Raw genomic sequence first — 17,731 nt, forward strand, 5'->3', positions numbered from 1 at the left:
GTTTGCATATTCTCATTTCTTTCAGATGCTCTGGTTTCCTCCCACAGTCCAAAAATGTGGAGATTAGGTAGATTGACCATGCTAAATTTCCCCATAGAGTCCAGGGATATGCAAGTTAGATGGATTAGCGATGATAAACATGGGGTTACGGGGATAGATTGGGAGTGTCGGTGCAGACCTGATGGGCCGAGTGGTCTCTTTCTGTACTGTAGATATTCTGAGGTTCTTTAAGCCTCTTCACACCACTTTTTTTAAGACGCTTCTTAAAATCAAATCTTAAACAAGCTTTAGATCACCTATCCTATCACCCCTGTCTTATTTGGCTCTGTCACATTTTGTTTGATTACACACCTGTGAGGCACTTTGAAATGTTTTACCATGTTACAGGCTGTCTATAATGTACGGTGTTTACTGCTATTTTTATGAATTATTTGGTCATCACTGGTGTTCAAGTGAAGCTGCAAAATCTCAATTTAACTTTCCTTTATCTTTTTTTAAAAGGAGAAATTGCGTAAGCTCCGAGAAATCATTGCAAAGGACCGGCATGATGTAGAAGATCTCTATGGTAACACAAATGTTCACTCAGTTTATTTGTTAAAACTGGGCTGGTGCTTCAACTTGAGGTCTCTGTCAGTTTTAATAGTCACATTTAGGAGTGCATCCACCACCACAGACCAGGGACTTTTATTTGCATTGATTTATTGTTGTTACATGTACATAAGTACAGTGAAAAGTTTAGTTTTGTGAGCAGAACATAGTAAAAAAGGACATACAGATCATAGGGTGCTTAGATAGAGTGAGGCATTCCAGGTTACGGCTGCGCAGGAGGTGAACAAAGCAAGATCAACATTAGATTTGAAATTAGAGAAGTCCATTCAGCAGTCTGATAACGGCAGGGAAGAGGCGGTTCTTGAACCTGTTGGTGCATGTGTTCAAGCTTCTGTACCTTTTGCTTGACAGATTCAGTTCAATCATGTGAAAGTCATTGGCTTGGCCAGCATTTTTGCCCAACCAGATTGCCCTGGAGAATGTGGAGGTGATCTGCCTTCTTGAATTGCTGCAGCATATAGGAACACTCACAGTTATTGAAGCAATCCATGTCCAAATGCAACAAGACCTGGACAATAACCAGGCTTGGGGCTGAAAAGTGTCAAGTAACAATCGTGGCAAGCAAACACAAAGCTATTACCATCTCTAATAAGAGAAAATCTAATCACCGCCCTTGACATTCAGTGCAGTACCATCACTGAATCCCCCACTATCAGCATCCTTGGCGTTACCATTGACTGAATGCATCTTAGATCCTTAGACAGCAATTTCCAATCCTATGATCACTTCCATCTAGAAGGATAAGAGCAGCAGATACATGGAACATCATCACCTGCAAGTTCTCTTCCAAGCCACCCACCATCCTCTCTTGGAAATATATCGTAGTTCCTTCACTGTTGCTGGGTCAAAATATTGGAATTTCCTTCTGAATGGCATTGTGGGTCAACTTACACCACATGGACTGCAGCAGTTCAAGAAGACAGCATATCCCCACTTACTGAAGTGCAATTATCTTAAGACATCCAACCAGTGATGTCCACATCCCACGAGTAATAAGCAAAAATTCCGACTTTGTCAGTTTGAGAATTAGAGTTGCATTTTAACATCTGTAACAATACAGTTTTGCAATTTGGTACAAGGCTGTCAGATTTTTATTAAAAAACATATCTGATCCTTGATTGAAGGAAATCCATTTAGGCTGCATGTGATTTTGGACCCAGCAGTAAGACTGTCAGCGCTAAAGCTGTAATGAGGGGGTCTCTAGTACCTTCTCAGGGCAAAGACAGATTTTCTAACAGATACTGACTTTACCAGCAATGCCTATGTCCTGAGATTGAATAAAAAGAAAAGATTGCATACTTGATATTAGAAAAAGAGCATAAATCCCTAAATTTACAACTGCACACTTATTTTTCATTTACAGATAAAGTCAAAATAGTTCATCCTTCAGATGGTGAGTTGATTTATTGTTTAAGAAATTCAAGATGATTAATTTCCCCACATAGTTTTTAAAGATTTTTAAAGGAAAATTAGTTTTAAAATTGTGATTGAAAACAGGTCTGCATAAACATAAACCCTTAAGTTGTCAGAAGGTTGATGAAAGAGCCGGGAAATAGGTATAATTGAAACAGCATTCTTCTGTGGTGTATGATTCTAGGTCAGTAAATCATTTTAACTACAACGGATTACTGGGACGATTGTATTTCCCAAGATAGTTTGGGGTGGTGTGCAAATTTAACCTTTTCAGCTGGATTTTATGCTGTCCAGTCAGTAGGTTTGAAGGCAGTGGTCACACAAACTCCAGTGGGTTGCCATCTCTCCCCTGCCTGATCTGGTAGGTCGAGTTTAATTTAGATAAATGTGAGGTATTGCATTTTGGTAAGGCAAACCAGGGCAGGGATTACACAGTTAATGATAAGGCCCTGAAGAGAGTTTCCAAACAAGAGACTTTGGGATATAGGTGAACAGTTCCTTGAAAATGGACAGGTAGACAGGGTGGGGAAGAAGGCATTTGGCACACTTGCCTTCATAGGTCAAAACATTGAAAAGGCGTTAGGACATCATGTTGAAGCTGCACAGGACATTGGTGAGGCCACTTATAGAATACTACGTACAACTGGTTGCCCATCTAGAGGAAGGATGTTGTTAAACTTGAGAGGGTGGAGAAAAGATTTATAAAGATGTTGCTGGGACTAGAGGATTTGAGCTATAGGTAAAAACAATGACTGCAGATGCTGGAAACCAGATTCTGGATCAGTGGTGCAGGAAGAGCACAGCAGTTCAGGCAGCATCCAAGAAGCAGTAAAATCGACGTTTCGGGCAAAGGTCCTTCATCAGGAATACAGGGGGAGAGGCTGAATAGGCTGGGGCTTCCTTCCCTGGAGCTTCGTAGGCTGAGGGGTCACCATATAGAGGTTTATAAAATCATGAGGGGTATGGATATGGTACCTTTTTCCCAGGGTAGGGGAGTCCAAAACTAGGGCATATATGTTTAAGGTGAGAGGGGAAACTTTCATGTGTTGGGTGGTGCGCATATGGAAAAAGCTGCCAGAGGAAGAGGTGGAGGCTGGTACAATTACAACATTTAAAAGGCATTTGAATGGGTATATGAATAGAAAGGGTTTAGAGGGATATGAGCCAAATGCTCAAATGGAACCAGGTCAGATCGGAATGCCTGTTCAGCACAGATGAATTGGACCGAAGGATCTGTTTCTGTGCTGTATGACTCCATGACTCTAAGTCCTCTAAGAATCTTGTACATTTCAAGAAAGTCGCCTCTCATTCTTCTAAGTTCTAATGTGCAGTGGTCTGACCAACTCAATCTCTCCTCATAAGACTGTCCCCTCATACCTGTTATCATCTCAGTAAATCTTCCCTGGACTGCCTCCATTATAGGACATGTTTTATGTTTGCAGATGGTAGTAAGAAGATTGATGACAATGTGTGCAACATGCCAGCAGCAAGAAGACAAGAGGTGTGGTAACCATTCCAGTTTTTGAACTTCTTATCCTTCTATGCAGTGTGAATGACAAGTATCCAGTGTATGATATCAAATATGGATTATGGATTTAGGCTTTGGAACTAAGTATTTTGAGGCAGCTCTGCCCTTTAAAAATGGAAACAGGATGGGAAGTTTGTAATTTCACATCCTTTTTCAGAACTTTACAATTATGCCTCTGGAAATGAATTATTTCTACTTTAGTTTGTCACAACTTCACAATCTCAAAATCTTGAGCCCAAATAGCGCAGTTTCCAATCTGGAGATTTTCTAATCAACCTGTTCAGAGAGATATTATTACACACCTTTGGAGCAGCTGGGAACTTAAACTCAGGCCTCCTGGCTCAGAGATATGGACGTTACCACTGAGCCACAAGAGCCTATTCTTCAGTTTTCCTTCTAGATATTTTCCAAACAACCTGACAGGACATGTTATGACACATATCTGGAACAGACAGCTTTGGAAGCAGGCCTCCTGGCTCAGAGGTCAGACACTGTCGCAGAGCCCTGCTAACAGAGCAATGCACCTACAGGCAAATATTTTCAGGCATTCAATATAATATTGGATGGTTATCTGGATAAAAACAGTGTGCAGGGATGTGGAGAAAAGGCAGACTGATACTTGCTAATAGAACAGGCACAATGAAACAAATGGTCACCTCCTGCATGATAGAAATTTTGTGACACTGTTATTTTTAAGCAACCCTATTTAAACAGGTTATGTTACACGTTTGGGGCAAGTCAGACCTGACCCCGGACCTTCATTACCACTGTGCCATGAAAACCCTTTTCCCAATTTTCCATTCTATTTATTTTCATATCCTGAAATGGTCTTACATAAAACTGAACATTTGATTTTCCCATAACCAAATCACCCATGGTATTGACTGTCACCAGTATGTCACTCATGTTGTCCAATTGATGAATTTATATACAAAACCTGTTAAGGGCAATGTAGCCCGTCAGAGTGATGGAGAGGTGGGGTGAAATAGTGAGGACTAAATCAAAATGGAGGGGGTGAAAAAACACTGTACCTAATGTGGTGCCCACCTCTGTCTAAAGGCATAGAGAGTATCAGTGGACTCCTCATCACAAACTGTAATCCCCTCCACCGCCCGCTGCCTGGACTTGTCATCAGGGACCCGGTCAGGCCCAGGAGCAGGCCTGCAAGACTTGCCCACACCCCCCTGCGGCAGGTTCCCAAAGATCAGGAGCATAGGGCTGGAGTCCAACCAAAAGTACAACAAAAGATTTTTCAAATAACTAAAAGGAAGTGGTGCAACCCCACACAACTAATATTTACATGATCCACAGACACCATAGCTCCACAACATTGGCAGTTGGCCTGAGAATCTGTGAGGCGTCACAATCTGTGGTTCAGCAGGAATGAGGCACACAGCGCCCTCCACCACAGCTCTGTGGGAGGACTCCTACATAAACAGCCCTCACTGGGAGGAGTGTAGCAGTAAGAAAGCACACCTAGTGTGTTCAGGTGGCAAATGAAGGAGTAGAAGTGGATGGTGGTGTGCAGCAGCATCAGCACAAAGGAAAACCTCCTCCTTGCCAGGCAAATAAATTATGTTTTCAGACATTTTAATCAATATGTTAATGACACATCTCTGGAGCAGATAGGACTCGAAGCCAGTCCTTCTGACCAAAGGTCGGACCACTACCACTGTACCACAAGAGCCCTATTTTCAATTTTCCATTCTAGGATATCTTCTAATCAACCTGCTCAGGGATGTTATTTATACACCTCTATAGTAGGTGGGACTTGAACCTGGACCACCTGGCTCAGAGTTAGGGACACTACCACTTCACCACAAAAAGCCTTTTGATAGTTTCCCATTCCAAACTCACTCATAAAATTATATAGAGCTGTAAGTTCTAATGGTCCTTGAGTAGGTTAAGGCTTTAAGTGAAACTAAAAGGAATGGTAGAATTCACTGGAAGTTGTCAAATTGGATCATTGCCATCAACCATTCCAGGAAAGGGAGAGATAGACCACAATTGATATAAATAATTCAAGAGGACCTTCAAACGGCTACTGCCACCTACCCTTGGGCTAAAGTCTTCATGCCCTTTTTCATATACTCTAAGACTATATTTACTTTGTATTTCTGTGAAGTTGTCCAGCATTCCAGCTGGAGAAAAATCAGTCATTTTTGTGACTCATCTTTACAGAACCAAAAGATTAGACATTCTTGGACACATTAATTTTTGATCCTAGCCTTAATTAGACAATGGATCAGGCTGTTTTGACCAACTGGGCTCCAGCATTTCCAGATTTGTCATATTTGCCCTCACATGCTTTCCAAGATGGTGACGGACGGAGGAGAACTCCTCAGCCAGAGCTCCACTGCTCAGTCTGTTTCTTATTCTTTGTTTTTCTCTTTTGTGCTTATTTTTTCATTCTTTCTTCTCTGTGATGTCCTGAACCCCTGGCCTCAAAATGGACCTGGTGGGGGATCTCTCAGCACAGCGAAGTCATTGCTCAGCTTGGAGTAGCAGTCTCCAAGCCGAACAGTCTCTCGGTGACCCAGGGTGGCAGCCTATCCATGACCCGGCATGGGAGCCTATCGGTGACCCAGCGTGGGAGTCTATCGGTGACCCGGTGTGGGAGTCTATCGGTGACCCACCGTGGCAGCTTATTGGTGACCCACCATGGCAGCCTATCAGTGACCCAGCGTGGCTGCCAATCGATGACCTGGCATGGGAGCCAATCAACGACTCAAAACAAAATCCTTCCTATAATCTGGTGACCAGAACTGTAAGCAATTCTCCAGGTGCGGCCTTACCAGTGTCTTGTATAACTGAAGCATGACCTTGTGGCTCAGAAACTCAATCCCTCTACCAATAAACGCCAACACACCATCTGCCTTCTTAACAACCCCATCAACCTGGGTGGCAACTTTCAGGGATTTATGCACCTGAACACAGAGATTTCTCTGTTCATCTACACTGCCAAGAATTTTACCATTAGCCCAGTACTCTACATTCCTGTTACTTCTTCTGAAGTGAACTACCTCACACTTTTCTGCATTAAACACCATTTGCCACTTCTCAGCCCAGCTCTGCATGTTATGTATGTCCCTCTGTAACTCACAACATCCTTTGACACTATCCACAACTCTGCTTACCTTAGTGTCATCTGCAAATTTACTAACCCATCCTTCTATGCCCACATGCAGATTAATTGTAAAAATGACAAAGAGCAACAGCCCCAAAACAGATCCTTGTGGTACACCACTAGTAACTGACTTCAGGAAAAACATTTTCCATCAATCGCCACCCTCTGCCTTCTTTCAGCCAGTCAATTTCTGATCCAAACTGCTAAATCACCTTCAATCCCGAAACTCTGTATTTTATGCAATAGCCTAGCGTGTGGAACCTTATCAGACACCTTACAGAAGTCCATATACACCACATCATCCACTTTACCTTCATCCATTTGTTTGGTTACCTTCTCGAAAAACTCAATAAGATTAGTGTGGCACAACCTATCCTTCACAAAACCATGTTGACTATCCCTAATCAAATTATTCCTTTCCAGATGATTATAAATCCTATCTGTTATAAACTTTTCCAATATCTTACCGAAATAAGGCTCACTGGCCTATACTTGCTAGGGTGTCCCAATTCCCCTTCTTAAACAAGGGACATTTGCTCTCCTCCAGTCTTCGGGCACTACTCCTTTCAACAATCATGACATAAAAATCAAAGCGTAAAAAGTGAGGTCTGCAGATGCTGGAGATCAGAGCTGAAAATGTGTTGCTGGTCAAAGCACAGCAGGTCAGGCAGCATCCAAGGAACAGGAAATTCGACGTTTCGGGCCAGAGCCCTTCATCAGGAAACATTCTGGCCCGAAACGTCGAATTTCCTGTTCCTTGGATGCTGCCTGACCTGCTGTGCTTTGACCAGCAACACATTTTCAGCAATAAAGATCAAAGCTAAAGGTTCTGCAATCTCCCCCCTGGCTTCTCAGAGAATCTGAGGATAAATGCCATCCAGCCCAGGGTCTTATCTATTTTCAGATCTTCCAAAATTGCTAAAACCTCTTCTTTGACAACCACAATCCCATCTAATCTTGTAGCCTGTATCTCTGTATTTTCATTAACATTGCCCTTTTCCAATGTGAATACTGACAAAAAGTATTCATTAAGCGCTTCCAACAATGTGCTCAGATTCCACACACAACTTCCCACTACTATCTTTGATTGGGCCTAATCTTACTTTCATCATTCTTTTGTTCCTGATATACCAATAGAAGGCCTTAGGGTTTTCCTTGATCCTATCCGCCAATGACTTCTCATGTCCCCTCTTCACTCTTCTTAGCCCTCTCTTTAGATCTTTTCTGGCTAACTTATAACTCTCAAGCCCCCTAACAGAGCCTTCATGATAAACCATGGCTCCCTCTCTCAACAACTACCTCCCTGCCTGATAGGTCTACATTTATCAAGGACCTGCAATAGTTTTCCTTGAATAAGCTCCACATTTCAAGTATGTTCAGCCCCTGCAGTTTCCTTTCCCATCCTATGCATCCTAAATCTTGCCTAACTAAATCATAATTGCCTTTTCCCCCAGTTATACCTCTTTCCCTGCGGTATATACCCGTTGCTACTGTAAACATAACCGAATTGTGGTCACTATCACCAAAGTGCTCACCTACTTCCAAATCTAACACCTGGCTGGTTAATTCCCCAGTACCAAATCCAATATGGCATCGTCCCTTGTTGGCCTCTCTAATTACTGTGTCAGAAAACACTCCTGCACACATTGAACAAAAGCTGACCCATCTAAATTACTTGAACTTTAGTATTCCCAGTCAATATTGGGGAAGTTGAAGGCCCCAATAACAACTACCCTGTTACTCTCACTCCTATCGAGAATCATCTTTACTATCCTTTCCTCTATATCCCTGGAACAATTTGAAGGCCTATAGAAAACTCCCAACAGGGTGACCTCTCCTTTCCTGTTTCAAACCTCAGCCCAAACTACCTCAGCGGATGAGTCCTCAAACATTCTCTCAGCTGCTGTATTATTACCCTTGATTAACAATGCCACACCCCTCCCACCTCCTTTTACCATCTTCTCTGTTCTTACTGAAACATCTAAATCCCGGAATCTGCAACAACCATTCCTGTCCCTCCTCTAGCTATGTCTCTGAAATGGCCACAACATCAAACTCTCAGGTACCAAACCATGCTGCAAGTTCACCTACCTTATTCCAGATCCTCCTGGAATTCAAGTACACATGTTTTAAACAACATTTTGATTGCCGATATCCTCTCGCAAAATTGTAAATCTATCCCTGAACCTCAGTACTCTCAACCTCCTTTACACTGGAACTACAGTTCAGGTTCCCATCCCCCTGCTGCATTAGTTTAAGCCACACCCCCCCCACCCCGAAGAGCATTAGCAAATTTCCTAAGATAGCATCAAAAGTAACACCATCTAAACTTTTCACTGAGTACATGTGACAGTAAAGCTAATTCTAATTGTAATTCTATTCTATTCTAATTCAGATTCAGATAGATGTAAAACCAGCGGAGTAATGATAATGTGGGACCACAGTAATGCTAATGTAGACTCAGACAGTACTATAAACAGCAATGAAAGGGGGTGTTCCTGATATGTGTACACCTGTCTTTGCTGTTCCAACCCAATAAAGAAGGAAATATTGGTGGATCTAGTTTTGGTGAATGAAGTGGGGCATTTTTCTGTGTTAAACAGGGATCATAATATCCTTAGGTTTAAGAATAGTTATGAAGAAAGGATGAGAAATAATTAAAATGAAGATACTCAATTTGAGCAGGGCAAATTTCAGTGAGTGCAAAAGGTGTCTCTGTCCCAGGTGGATTGGAAACAAATTAACAGGTAAATAGTAAGTGTGGAATGGTTGAAATAAATGTGATGCGACCGAATCAATACGGACCCTTTCCATTTCTATCTCGGGCGACCGAATAAACACGGACATTTACTATAAACCGACCGACTCCCACAGCTACCTAGACTACACCTCCTCCCACCCTGCCCCCTGTAAAAACACCATCCCACATTCCCAATTCCTTCGTCTCCACCGCATCTGCTCCCAGGAGGACCAGTTCCAATACCGTACGACCCAGATGGCCTCCTTCTTCAAAGACCGCAATTACCCCTCAGACGTGATCGACAATGCCCTCCACCGCATCTCCTCCACTTCCCGATCCTCCGCCCTTGAGCCCCACCCCTCCAATCGCCACCAGAACAGAACCCCACTGGTCCACACCTACCACCCCACCAACCTCCACATACATCGTATCATCCGTTGTCATTTCCACCACCTCCAAACAGACACCACCACCAGGGATATATTTCCCTTCCCTCCCCTATCAGCGTTCCGAAAAGACCACTCCCTCCGTGACTCCCTCGTCAGGTCCACACACACCCCCAACCCAACCTCCACTCCCAGCACCTTCCCCTGCAACCGCAAGAAATGCAAAACTTGCGCCCACACCTCCTCCCTTACTTCTCTCCAAGGCCCCAAGGGATCCTTCCATATTCGCCACAAATTCACCTGCACCTCCACACACATCATTTACTGCATCCGCTGCACCCAATGTGGCCTCCTCTATATTGGGGAGACGGGCCGCCTACTTGCGGAACGTTTCAGAGATCACCTCTGGGACACCCGGACCAACCAACCCAACCACCCCGTGGCTCAACATTTCAACTCCCCCTCCCACTCCACCAAGACCATGCAGGTCCTTGGACTCCTCCATTCGCAGACCATAGCAACACGATGGTTGGAGGAAGAGCGCCTCATCTTCCGCCTAGGAACCCTCCAACCACAAGGGATGAACCTAGATTTCTCCAGTTTCCTCATTTCCCCTCCCCCCACCTTGTCTCAGTCAAATCCCTCGAACTCAGCACCGCCCTCCTAACCTGCAATCTTCTTCCTGACCTCTCCGTCCCCACCCCACTCTGGCCTATCACCCTCACTTTGACCTCCTTCCACCTATCGCATTTCCAATGCCCCTCCCCCAAGTCCCTCCTCCCTACCTTTTATCTTAGCCTGCTGGACACACTTTCCTCATTCCTGAAGAAGGGCTCATGCCCGAAACGTCGATTCTCCTGCTCCTTGGATGCTGCATGACCTGCTGCGCTTTTCCAGCAACACATTTTCTGCTCTAAATGTGATGTTAGCCTTATATCAGTAAATGTGACTTTTTCTTGGTTTTTTTAAGTCCTTATTTAAATGGATGTATATTTACTATTGTGTGTATGTGTGTAATTGAGTTTGTATGTATGTGTGTGTATATCTGTGTGTGCAACTTTGCAACTTAATCTATAACACTTTGTGTTTCAGACTTATCATTATGCAAAACTGGCAAACATAAAATAAAAAGGTAAAATTACATCTATGTTAAAGATCTGTTTTTGATCTGGCCCAGCAATGAATTCTGTTCAAACTGTACCCATCGCAAAGAGTTAATTCCAGTGACAGCCCAGCAATAATTGGTGAATCTGTCATGTGCTAATTATATTTCCTGTTAATTAAACTTGGGTTGGCAAATTAGCAACACTTTCAAACAACCTTCGTGTTTCCAGGAATTGAAAATTAACATCTGATATTCCTGGGAACAAAATCGAAGGGGCATTAAAAATAATTCTATATAATTTGCTCTTTTAGATTAGATTACTTACAGTGTGGAAACAGGCCCTTCGGCCCAACAAGTCCACACCGACCCGCCGAAGCGCAACCCACCCATACCCATACCCTTATATTTACCCCTTACCTAACACTACGGGCAATTTAGCATGGCCAATTCACCTGACCCGCACATCTTTGGACTGTGGGAGGAAACCGGAGCACCCGGAGGAAACCCACGCAGACACAGGGAGAATGTGCAAACTCCACACAGTCAGTCACCTGAGTCGGGAATTGAACCCGGGTCTTCAGGCGCTGTGAGGCAGCAGTGCTAACCACTGTGCCACCGTGCCGCCTCTCTACTTGATAAAAATATTGAAGATGGGGGGACAAAACATTTAACTGAGTAAAGTGGGTGAAAATGGGGAGTTAATTTTTATTTGTTCATGAGAAACGGGCATCATGGATATTCATTACCCTTCCTCAATCATCCTTAAGAAGGTGGTGGTGAGCTACTGACAAGCTGCAGTCTGTATAGTATAGGTAGACAATACCGATAGTATCATTGCAGCAGGGAGTTGCAGGATATCGATCCACACTTTCCTACTTCCACTCTTTACCTCCTAAGCATTGCGAACATGGGAAGTATTCCTGTGTCAATAGGTTTTTCTGGTCAAGTGCAGGATCTAGATTTGAGTTGTGAGATAATATTCAGGTCCAATCACAATCACATGATCAAGATACCCACATGAACAAAGGGGGTGGATTGAAATGTCGGACTTAGAGTGCAGAGAGACCTGAATCTTGGTAAACAACACGGAATGAGATTTAGTTAAAAATTGTGTTTTGATATTTTGGCAGAATGAAAGCTGTCAGCTCATGGTACAGGATTACCTACATATACACACCTCCCTCTACTGCCTCACAACCCATGAAGATCTCTACATCCCTGATTTTAATCGCTCGACCATTGATGGCATGATTTTTAGCTGACTGGATCCTTATATCTGAAATTTCCTCCCTAAATCATCTGTGCCCCTCCTTACATCTCCATACATCAACCTCTCTGTCACCTGCCTTAATAACTCCTCGGTAGACCAGCAGGAGGCTGGAAGAACAACAAGCCAGGCAGCATCAGGAGGTGGAGAATGCAATGTTTCAGGTGTAACCCTTCTTGAGGACACCATGAATATCCCCTCACCTGGTTTTGTGAGCGAATGTGTCTGATTTGACAGTTCCTCTGAAGTAGCTGAAGTGGAGATATTTACTGAAATTGGAACAAAGGGAATTGGGTGAGAACAGATAATGTGGGGTGCATGGCACTTCCAGTGAGTGTAACGAGGTCAGCCAGGTGTACCTCATAGAATATGAGTTCCCTGAGTGGGGCTGTTAATTGGGTCCAATCAGGGAGCCCCAGCCGACAGATACAAAACAAGAGTTCAGGTCCATGGATGGCGTTGTTATGGCCGATTTCTTGTCCCTCTTCCATGGTTACATTTGGGCCTGGGTGTCCTGCGAGAAGGGGCACGTGGTGTCTATCAACACCCTCGAGCTTTTCAGGGAGAGATGGGCACTGTAGGGAGTGGAGTGCTTTATTTCTCTCGCCAACTCTATTTTGATTTAATTCCTGCCCTCCCCTTCATCTTTTTGATCACTCAGCATTGCCCTTTGTTGAGAAGGGCATTGCTTGTCATTAAGAGCTTCTGCTCGAAATGTTGATTCTCCTGCTCCTCGGATGCTGCCTGACTGGCTCTGCTTTTCCAGCAACGCGTTTTTTGATCCTGATCTCCAGCATCTGTCGTCCTCACTTTCTCCACTGCTTTTCACTGGCCACTCAGGAGTTTCTTTTCTTCCTGGTGGTGGAATATCGATAAAGATTTCTGAACTCATTCTTCACTGGATCCTACACCTGCACAAACACAACATGGGTGCTGGAAAATAAGCACTACCGCAGTTTGGCAGAAAAAGAAAGGGGAAGAAAGTACACAAACACTCTGAGAGCTGGCTCTGAGAGAGCTGGATCGATGTCACAGACTGTCCACGTGTAAATAAAGGATGATTTGGTGAAGGCATACCTGCCTCTGTGGAGTTATTTCAGCACTCATTCCCATAGACCTCAGGAAAATAGCCTTTTCAATGTCACACAACTGTCCATATGACAGTTAAAGACCAGCAACCAAACCAGAAAGGTTTAACTTCTAATCAAAGCCATTTTATTTTTAAAATGTCTAATGAACAAAGCTTAAACATTGAGTGACAACAAGATAATAATCAAGAGGAAGTTGCAGTGTTACTAAAACCACCAAAATCAATAGTCACAATCCATTGAAATAAAGATGAAATTAAACTGCTGCAGATTGTCGATACCTGAAATACAACCAGAAAATACTGTAAATATTCAATTACCTTTCCAAATCATTAACTCTGATTCTGTCTCCATAAATGCAGCTAGATCTGCTGCATATTTCCAGCATTTCCTGTTTATGGACAAGCCAAAGATAGAAATGGTCTTGTCATCTTCAGTCCTATATAGATTAGCTCGGTCTGAGAATTTTCAGGGGATTTCCTTAGAGCCAGCACAGAACAAGGGAGAACTTTTGAAATGTTGCAATGAACAAAAGCCCTAAATATTCTGCAGACATGGTTCTTTATTGTAGGAGGAAAAAACAAGGGTCATAGATACCCCTGCAATGTAATTTCATCCTTTCTTTTTGGACAGGATCAGTGTAATTTCCTCCTTAAATTCTGCTGCTTCTTTCAGTCGAGACTTTAAAATGAGACACATCATTCATTCACAAGTGTACATGAGTGGCCCCATAGTCACTCTCTTTTGAGATAGGAAGTTATTTATTTCCTCGTGCCCATTGGTTCACTGCTTTCCTATCTCTCTGATCTCCTACAGCCCCACAGCCTCCAAGGTCTCTGCACTTCTTTTAATTTTGGCTGTTTGTACATTTCCAATTTAATGGCAGCCATGCCATCACCAGTCTTGGTCCTGAGCTCTAGAATTGCCTCTCTAAACCTCTCCATCTTTCAGAGGCTCCTTAATACCTACCTCTGACCATAATGTCTTTGTGACTTGGTGTGAATTTCTGTTTTGAAGCACTTTAGGCCCTTAGTACATTTAGAGTTGTTTTATAAATACAAGTTTTTATTACTCTTCTGGACCAATATTTATCCTACAACCAAAGTCACTGAAATCAGATTATAGTATATGGCTTTTTATCATATTGCTGTTTGGGAAACTGTGCACAAACTGTTTCCTACATTATTACAGCAACTACACTTGATAAAAGTATTTCACTGGGTAATCAGTACCATCTGATGTCCACGGTTTGTAAATAGCATTATGTAACTCCACAGGATCTGTTGATTAATTATATTTTACCTTCAAGAAACAATATTGGAGATTAACAAAATATCTTGTCATTTCTTGTTTTATTTCTGTAGATTTACAGTCTGTGTTTGTGGTTTTCACTGCCAAAGCAAGGACGTGGAATTTCAGCCAGCTATACTCTTCAATCTGCGCAAATGAATTAAAGCTTCAGAAGGTTCTAATCACAGTAACATTTAACAAAAGGCATGAAGGTGCAGGACGATGATCAACCATTGACCTGACCTGCATCAGATATTATTTATTATGAGGATACTGTTCCATTTTCACTGGATTTTGTATGAAATATTTTATGGAGAGAGAGGAGCTAAAACTATTCATAAATAAGACTGTTATACCCACTCACATTCAGAATTAATCTACAGCGTCGGTACCATGCTTCCAGTCCAGTCGTAATGAGGATTCACGTCAGTAGAAAAGCCCAAGGAAAATATTCCATAAATTTTATTTCATCCGCAAAACAGCTGGTCTCCAATTGTGATTTTATCAAGACAGAATTCAAGATTTGTAAACTCTGCATCTCTAATGGATAAACATTACATTGATGTTTTAATTTTAATTCCTTCACTGAGCAGCTGCTAATTACAATTTTTTCACTGATTGCAAGTTTTAACAGCAAGCTTTGTTATTTCATTATTCTGGCAGAATGAAGCTTTCATGAAAAATAAATACATTTAATGCAAATGTTTCTTCACAGTGATATGAAATCTAGATTTTGAAAACCAACTCTATACAAATGGCCACACAGAAGATGACACATCTTCAAAACTTAGAAAAGGTTAAGTTGCCAGGAAGTGTCTCCTGTTGCTAGCTTTCACTTGCACTCCCACCAGAAGACCATAAAGAAAAAAAGTAATTGCAATATTAACAAAAGTGCTGTAGAAACAGAAACTCAATGCAAGTAACATCAGTGGGTTAACTCAGAATCAAAAAATGCTTGAGACTTAAACAAAGTAGAGAGACTGATGCTGCCACACTGTCAAAGGATTAGGACTCAGGAGGTATCACACCATAGAGAGTCCGTAATGACGGACTAACACTCTATTGGAGGGTCACTAATGAGGAGCAGCAGTGTCAGACTACCTCTAATAAGGATCACAAATAATGCTGCACCGTCAGGAGGGTCAGTGCTGGGGGAATGCTGAACTGTTGGAGGCTAAATACTGAGGGAGTGTTGCACTATCAGAGGATCAGGACTTTGAGAGTGCTGCATGTCGTTGGGTCAGTGCTGAGGGAGTGCTGCAGTGTCGGAGGGTCAGTGCTGACGGAGTGCCGCATTGTCACAGGGTCAGTACTGAGGGAGTGCCACACTGTCGGAGGGTCAGTACTAAGGGAGTGCCACACTGTCAGAGGGTCAGTGCTGAGGAAGTGCTGCACTGTCAGAAGGTCAGTATTGAGGGAGTGCTGTACTGTCAGAGGGTCAGTGCTAAGGGAGTGTCGCATTATCAGAGTGTCAGGACTGAGGGAGTGCTGCATTGTCAGAGGATTAGTACTAAGGGAGTGCTGTACTGTTGGATGGTCAGTACTAAGAGAGTGCCACTGAAAGAATGCTGCACAGTTGAAACGTTAGCACTGAGGGAGTGCTACACTGTCAGAGGGTCAGTACTGAGTTAGAGCTGCACTGTCAGAGGCTCAGTACTGAGGGAGTGCCACATTGTTCGAGAGTTAAATAAACGGAGTGCTGTACTGTTGGAAGGTCAGTACTCAGAGAATGCCATACTGTCAGAGAGTCAGTACTTAGGGAATGCCTAGGAGAAAGTGAGGACTGCAGATGCTGGAGATCAGAGCTGAAAATGTGTTGCTGGAAAAGTGCAGCAGTCAGGCAGCATCCAAGGAGCAGGAGAATCGATGTTTCGGGCATGAGCCCTCCTTCAGGAATAAGGAAAGTGTGTCCAGCAGGCTAAAATAAAAGGTAGGGAGGAGGGACTTGGGGGAGGGGCGTTGGAAATGCGATAGGTGGAAGGAGGTTAAGGTGAGGGTGATAGGCCGGAGTGGGGTGGGACCGGAGAGGTCAGGAAGAAGATTGCAGGTTAGGAGGGCGGTGCTGAGTTCGAGGGATTTGACTGAGACAAGGTGGGGGGAGGGGAAATGAGGAAACTGGAGAAATCTGAGTTCATCCCTTGTGGTTGGAGGGTTCCTAGGCAGAAGCTGAGGCGCTCTTCCTCCAGCCGTCATGTTGCTATGGTCTGGCGATGGAGGAGTCCAAGGACTCCCACTCCACCAAGGACATGCAGATCCTTGGACTCCTCCATCGCCAGAACTAGACTACACCTTCTCCCACTCTACTCCCTGTAAAAGCACCATCCCATGTTCCCAATTCCTTCGTCTCCACCGCATCTGCACCCAGGAGGACCAGTTCCAATACTGTACAACTCAGATGGCCTCCTTCTTCAAAGACTGCAATTTCCCCCAGATGCGATACTCTCCACCGCATCTCCTCCACTTCCCACTCCTCTGCCCTTGAGCCCCGCCCGTCCAATCGCCACCAGGACAGAACCCTACTGGTCCTCACCTACCACCCTACCAACCTCCACATACATCGTATCATCCGTCGTCATTTCCGCCACCTCCAAACGGACCCCACCACCAGGGATATATTTCCCTCCCCTCCCCTACCAGCGTTCCGAAAAGACCACTCCCTCCGTGACTCCCTAGTCGGGTCCACACCCCCACCAACCCAACCTCCACTCCCGGCACCTTCCCCTGCAACCGCACGAAATGCTAAACTTGCGCCCACACACCCCCCTTACTTCCCTCCAAGGCCCCAAGGGATCCTTCCATATCCATCATAAATTCACCTACACCTCCACACACATCAATTACTGCATCCGCTGCACCCAATGTGGCCTCCTCTATATTGGGGAGACAGGCCGCCTACTTGTGGAACGTTTCAGAGATCACCTCTGGGACACCCGGACCAACCAACCCAACCACCCCGTGGCTCAACATTTCAACTCCCGCTCTCACTCCACCAAGAACATGCAGGTCCTTGGACTCCTCCATCGCCAGAACATAGCAACATGACAGCTGGAGGAAGAGCGCCTCATCTTCCGCCTGGGAACCCTCCAACCACAAGGGATGAACTCAGATTTCTCCAGTTTCCTCATTTCCCCAACCCCCATCTTGTGTCAGTCAAATCCCTCGAACTCAGCACTGCCCT

General features: G+C 43.9%; 1 protein-coding gene across 3 annotated transcripts in view; it reads left to right on the forward strand.

Annotated features, from left to right (window-relative positions):
• LOC132833370 (B-cell scaffold protein with ankyrin repeats-like) overlaps positions 1 to 15,139 on the forward strand; it is a 290,257-nt gene extending 275,118 nt beyond the window's left edge. For all 3 annotated transcript variants that reach the window (XM_060851590.1, XM_060851591.1, XM_060851592.1), the window contains 5 exons: positions 502 to 565; positions 1,973 to 2,002; positions 3,465 to 3,523; positions 10,896 to 10,935; positions 14,628 to 15,139. In XM_060851590.1, coding sequence (XP_060707573.1) covers positions 502 to 565; positions 1,973 to 2,002; positions 3,465 to 3,523; positions 10,896 to 10,931 — 189 coding nt within the window. In that variant the 3' untranslated portion in view covers positions 10,932 to 10,935; positions 14,628 to 15,139. The remainder of the gene's footprint in view (positions 1 to 501; positions 566 to 1,972; positions 2,003 to 3,464; positions 3,524 to 10,895; positions 10,936 to 14,627) is intronic.
• The last annotated feature ends 2,592 nt before the right edge of the window (positions 15,140 to 17,731 follow it).

Source organism: Hemiscyllium ocellatum, chromosome 36, assembly GCF_020745735.1.
Source record: "Hemiscyllium ocellatum isolate sHemOce1 chromosome 36, sHemOce1.pat.X.cur, whole genome shotgun sequence".
In the NCBI taxonomy this organism is placed as follows: Eukaryota; Metazoa; Chordata; class Chondrichthyes; order Orectolobiformes; family Hemiscylliidae; genus Hemiscyllium; species Hemiscyllium ocellatum.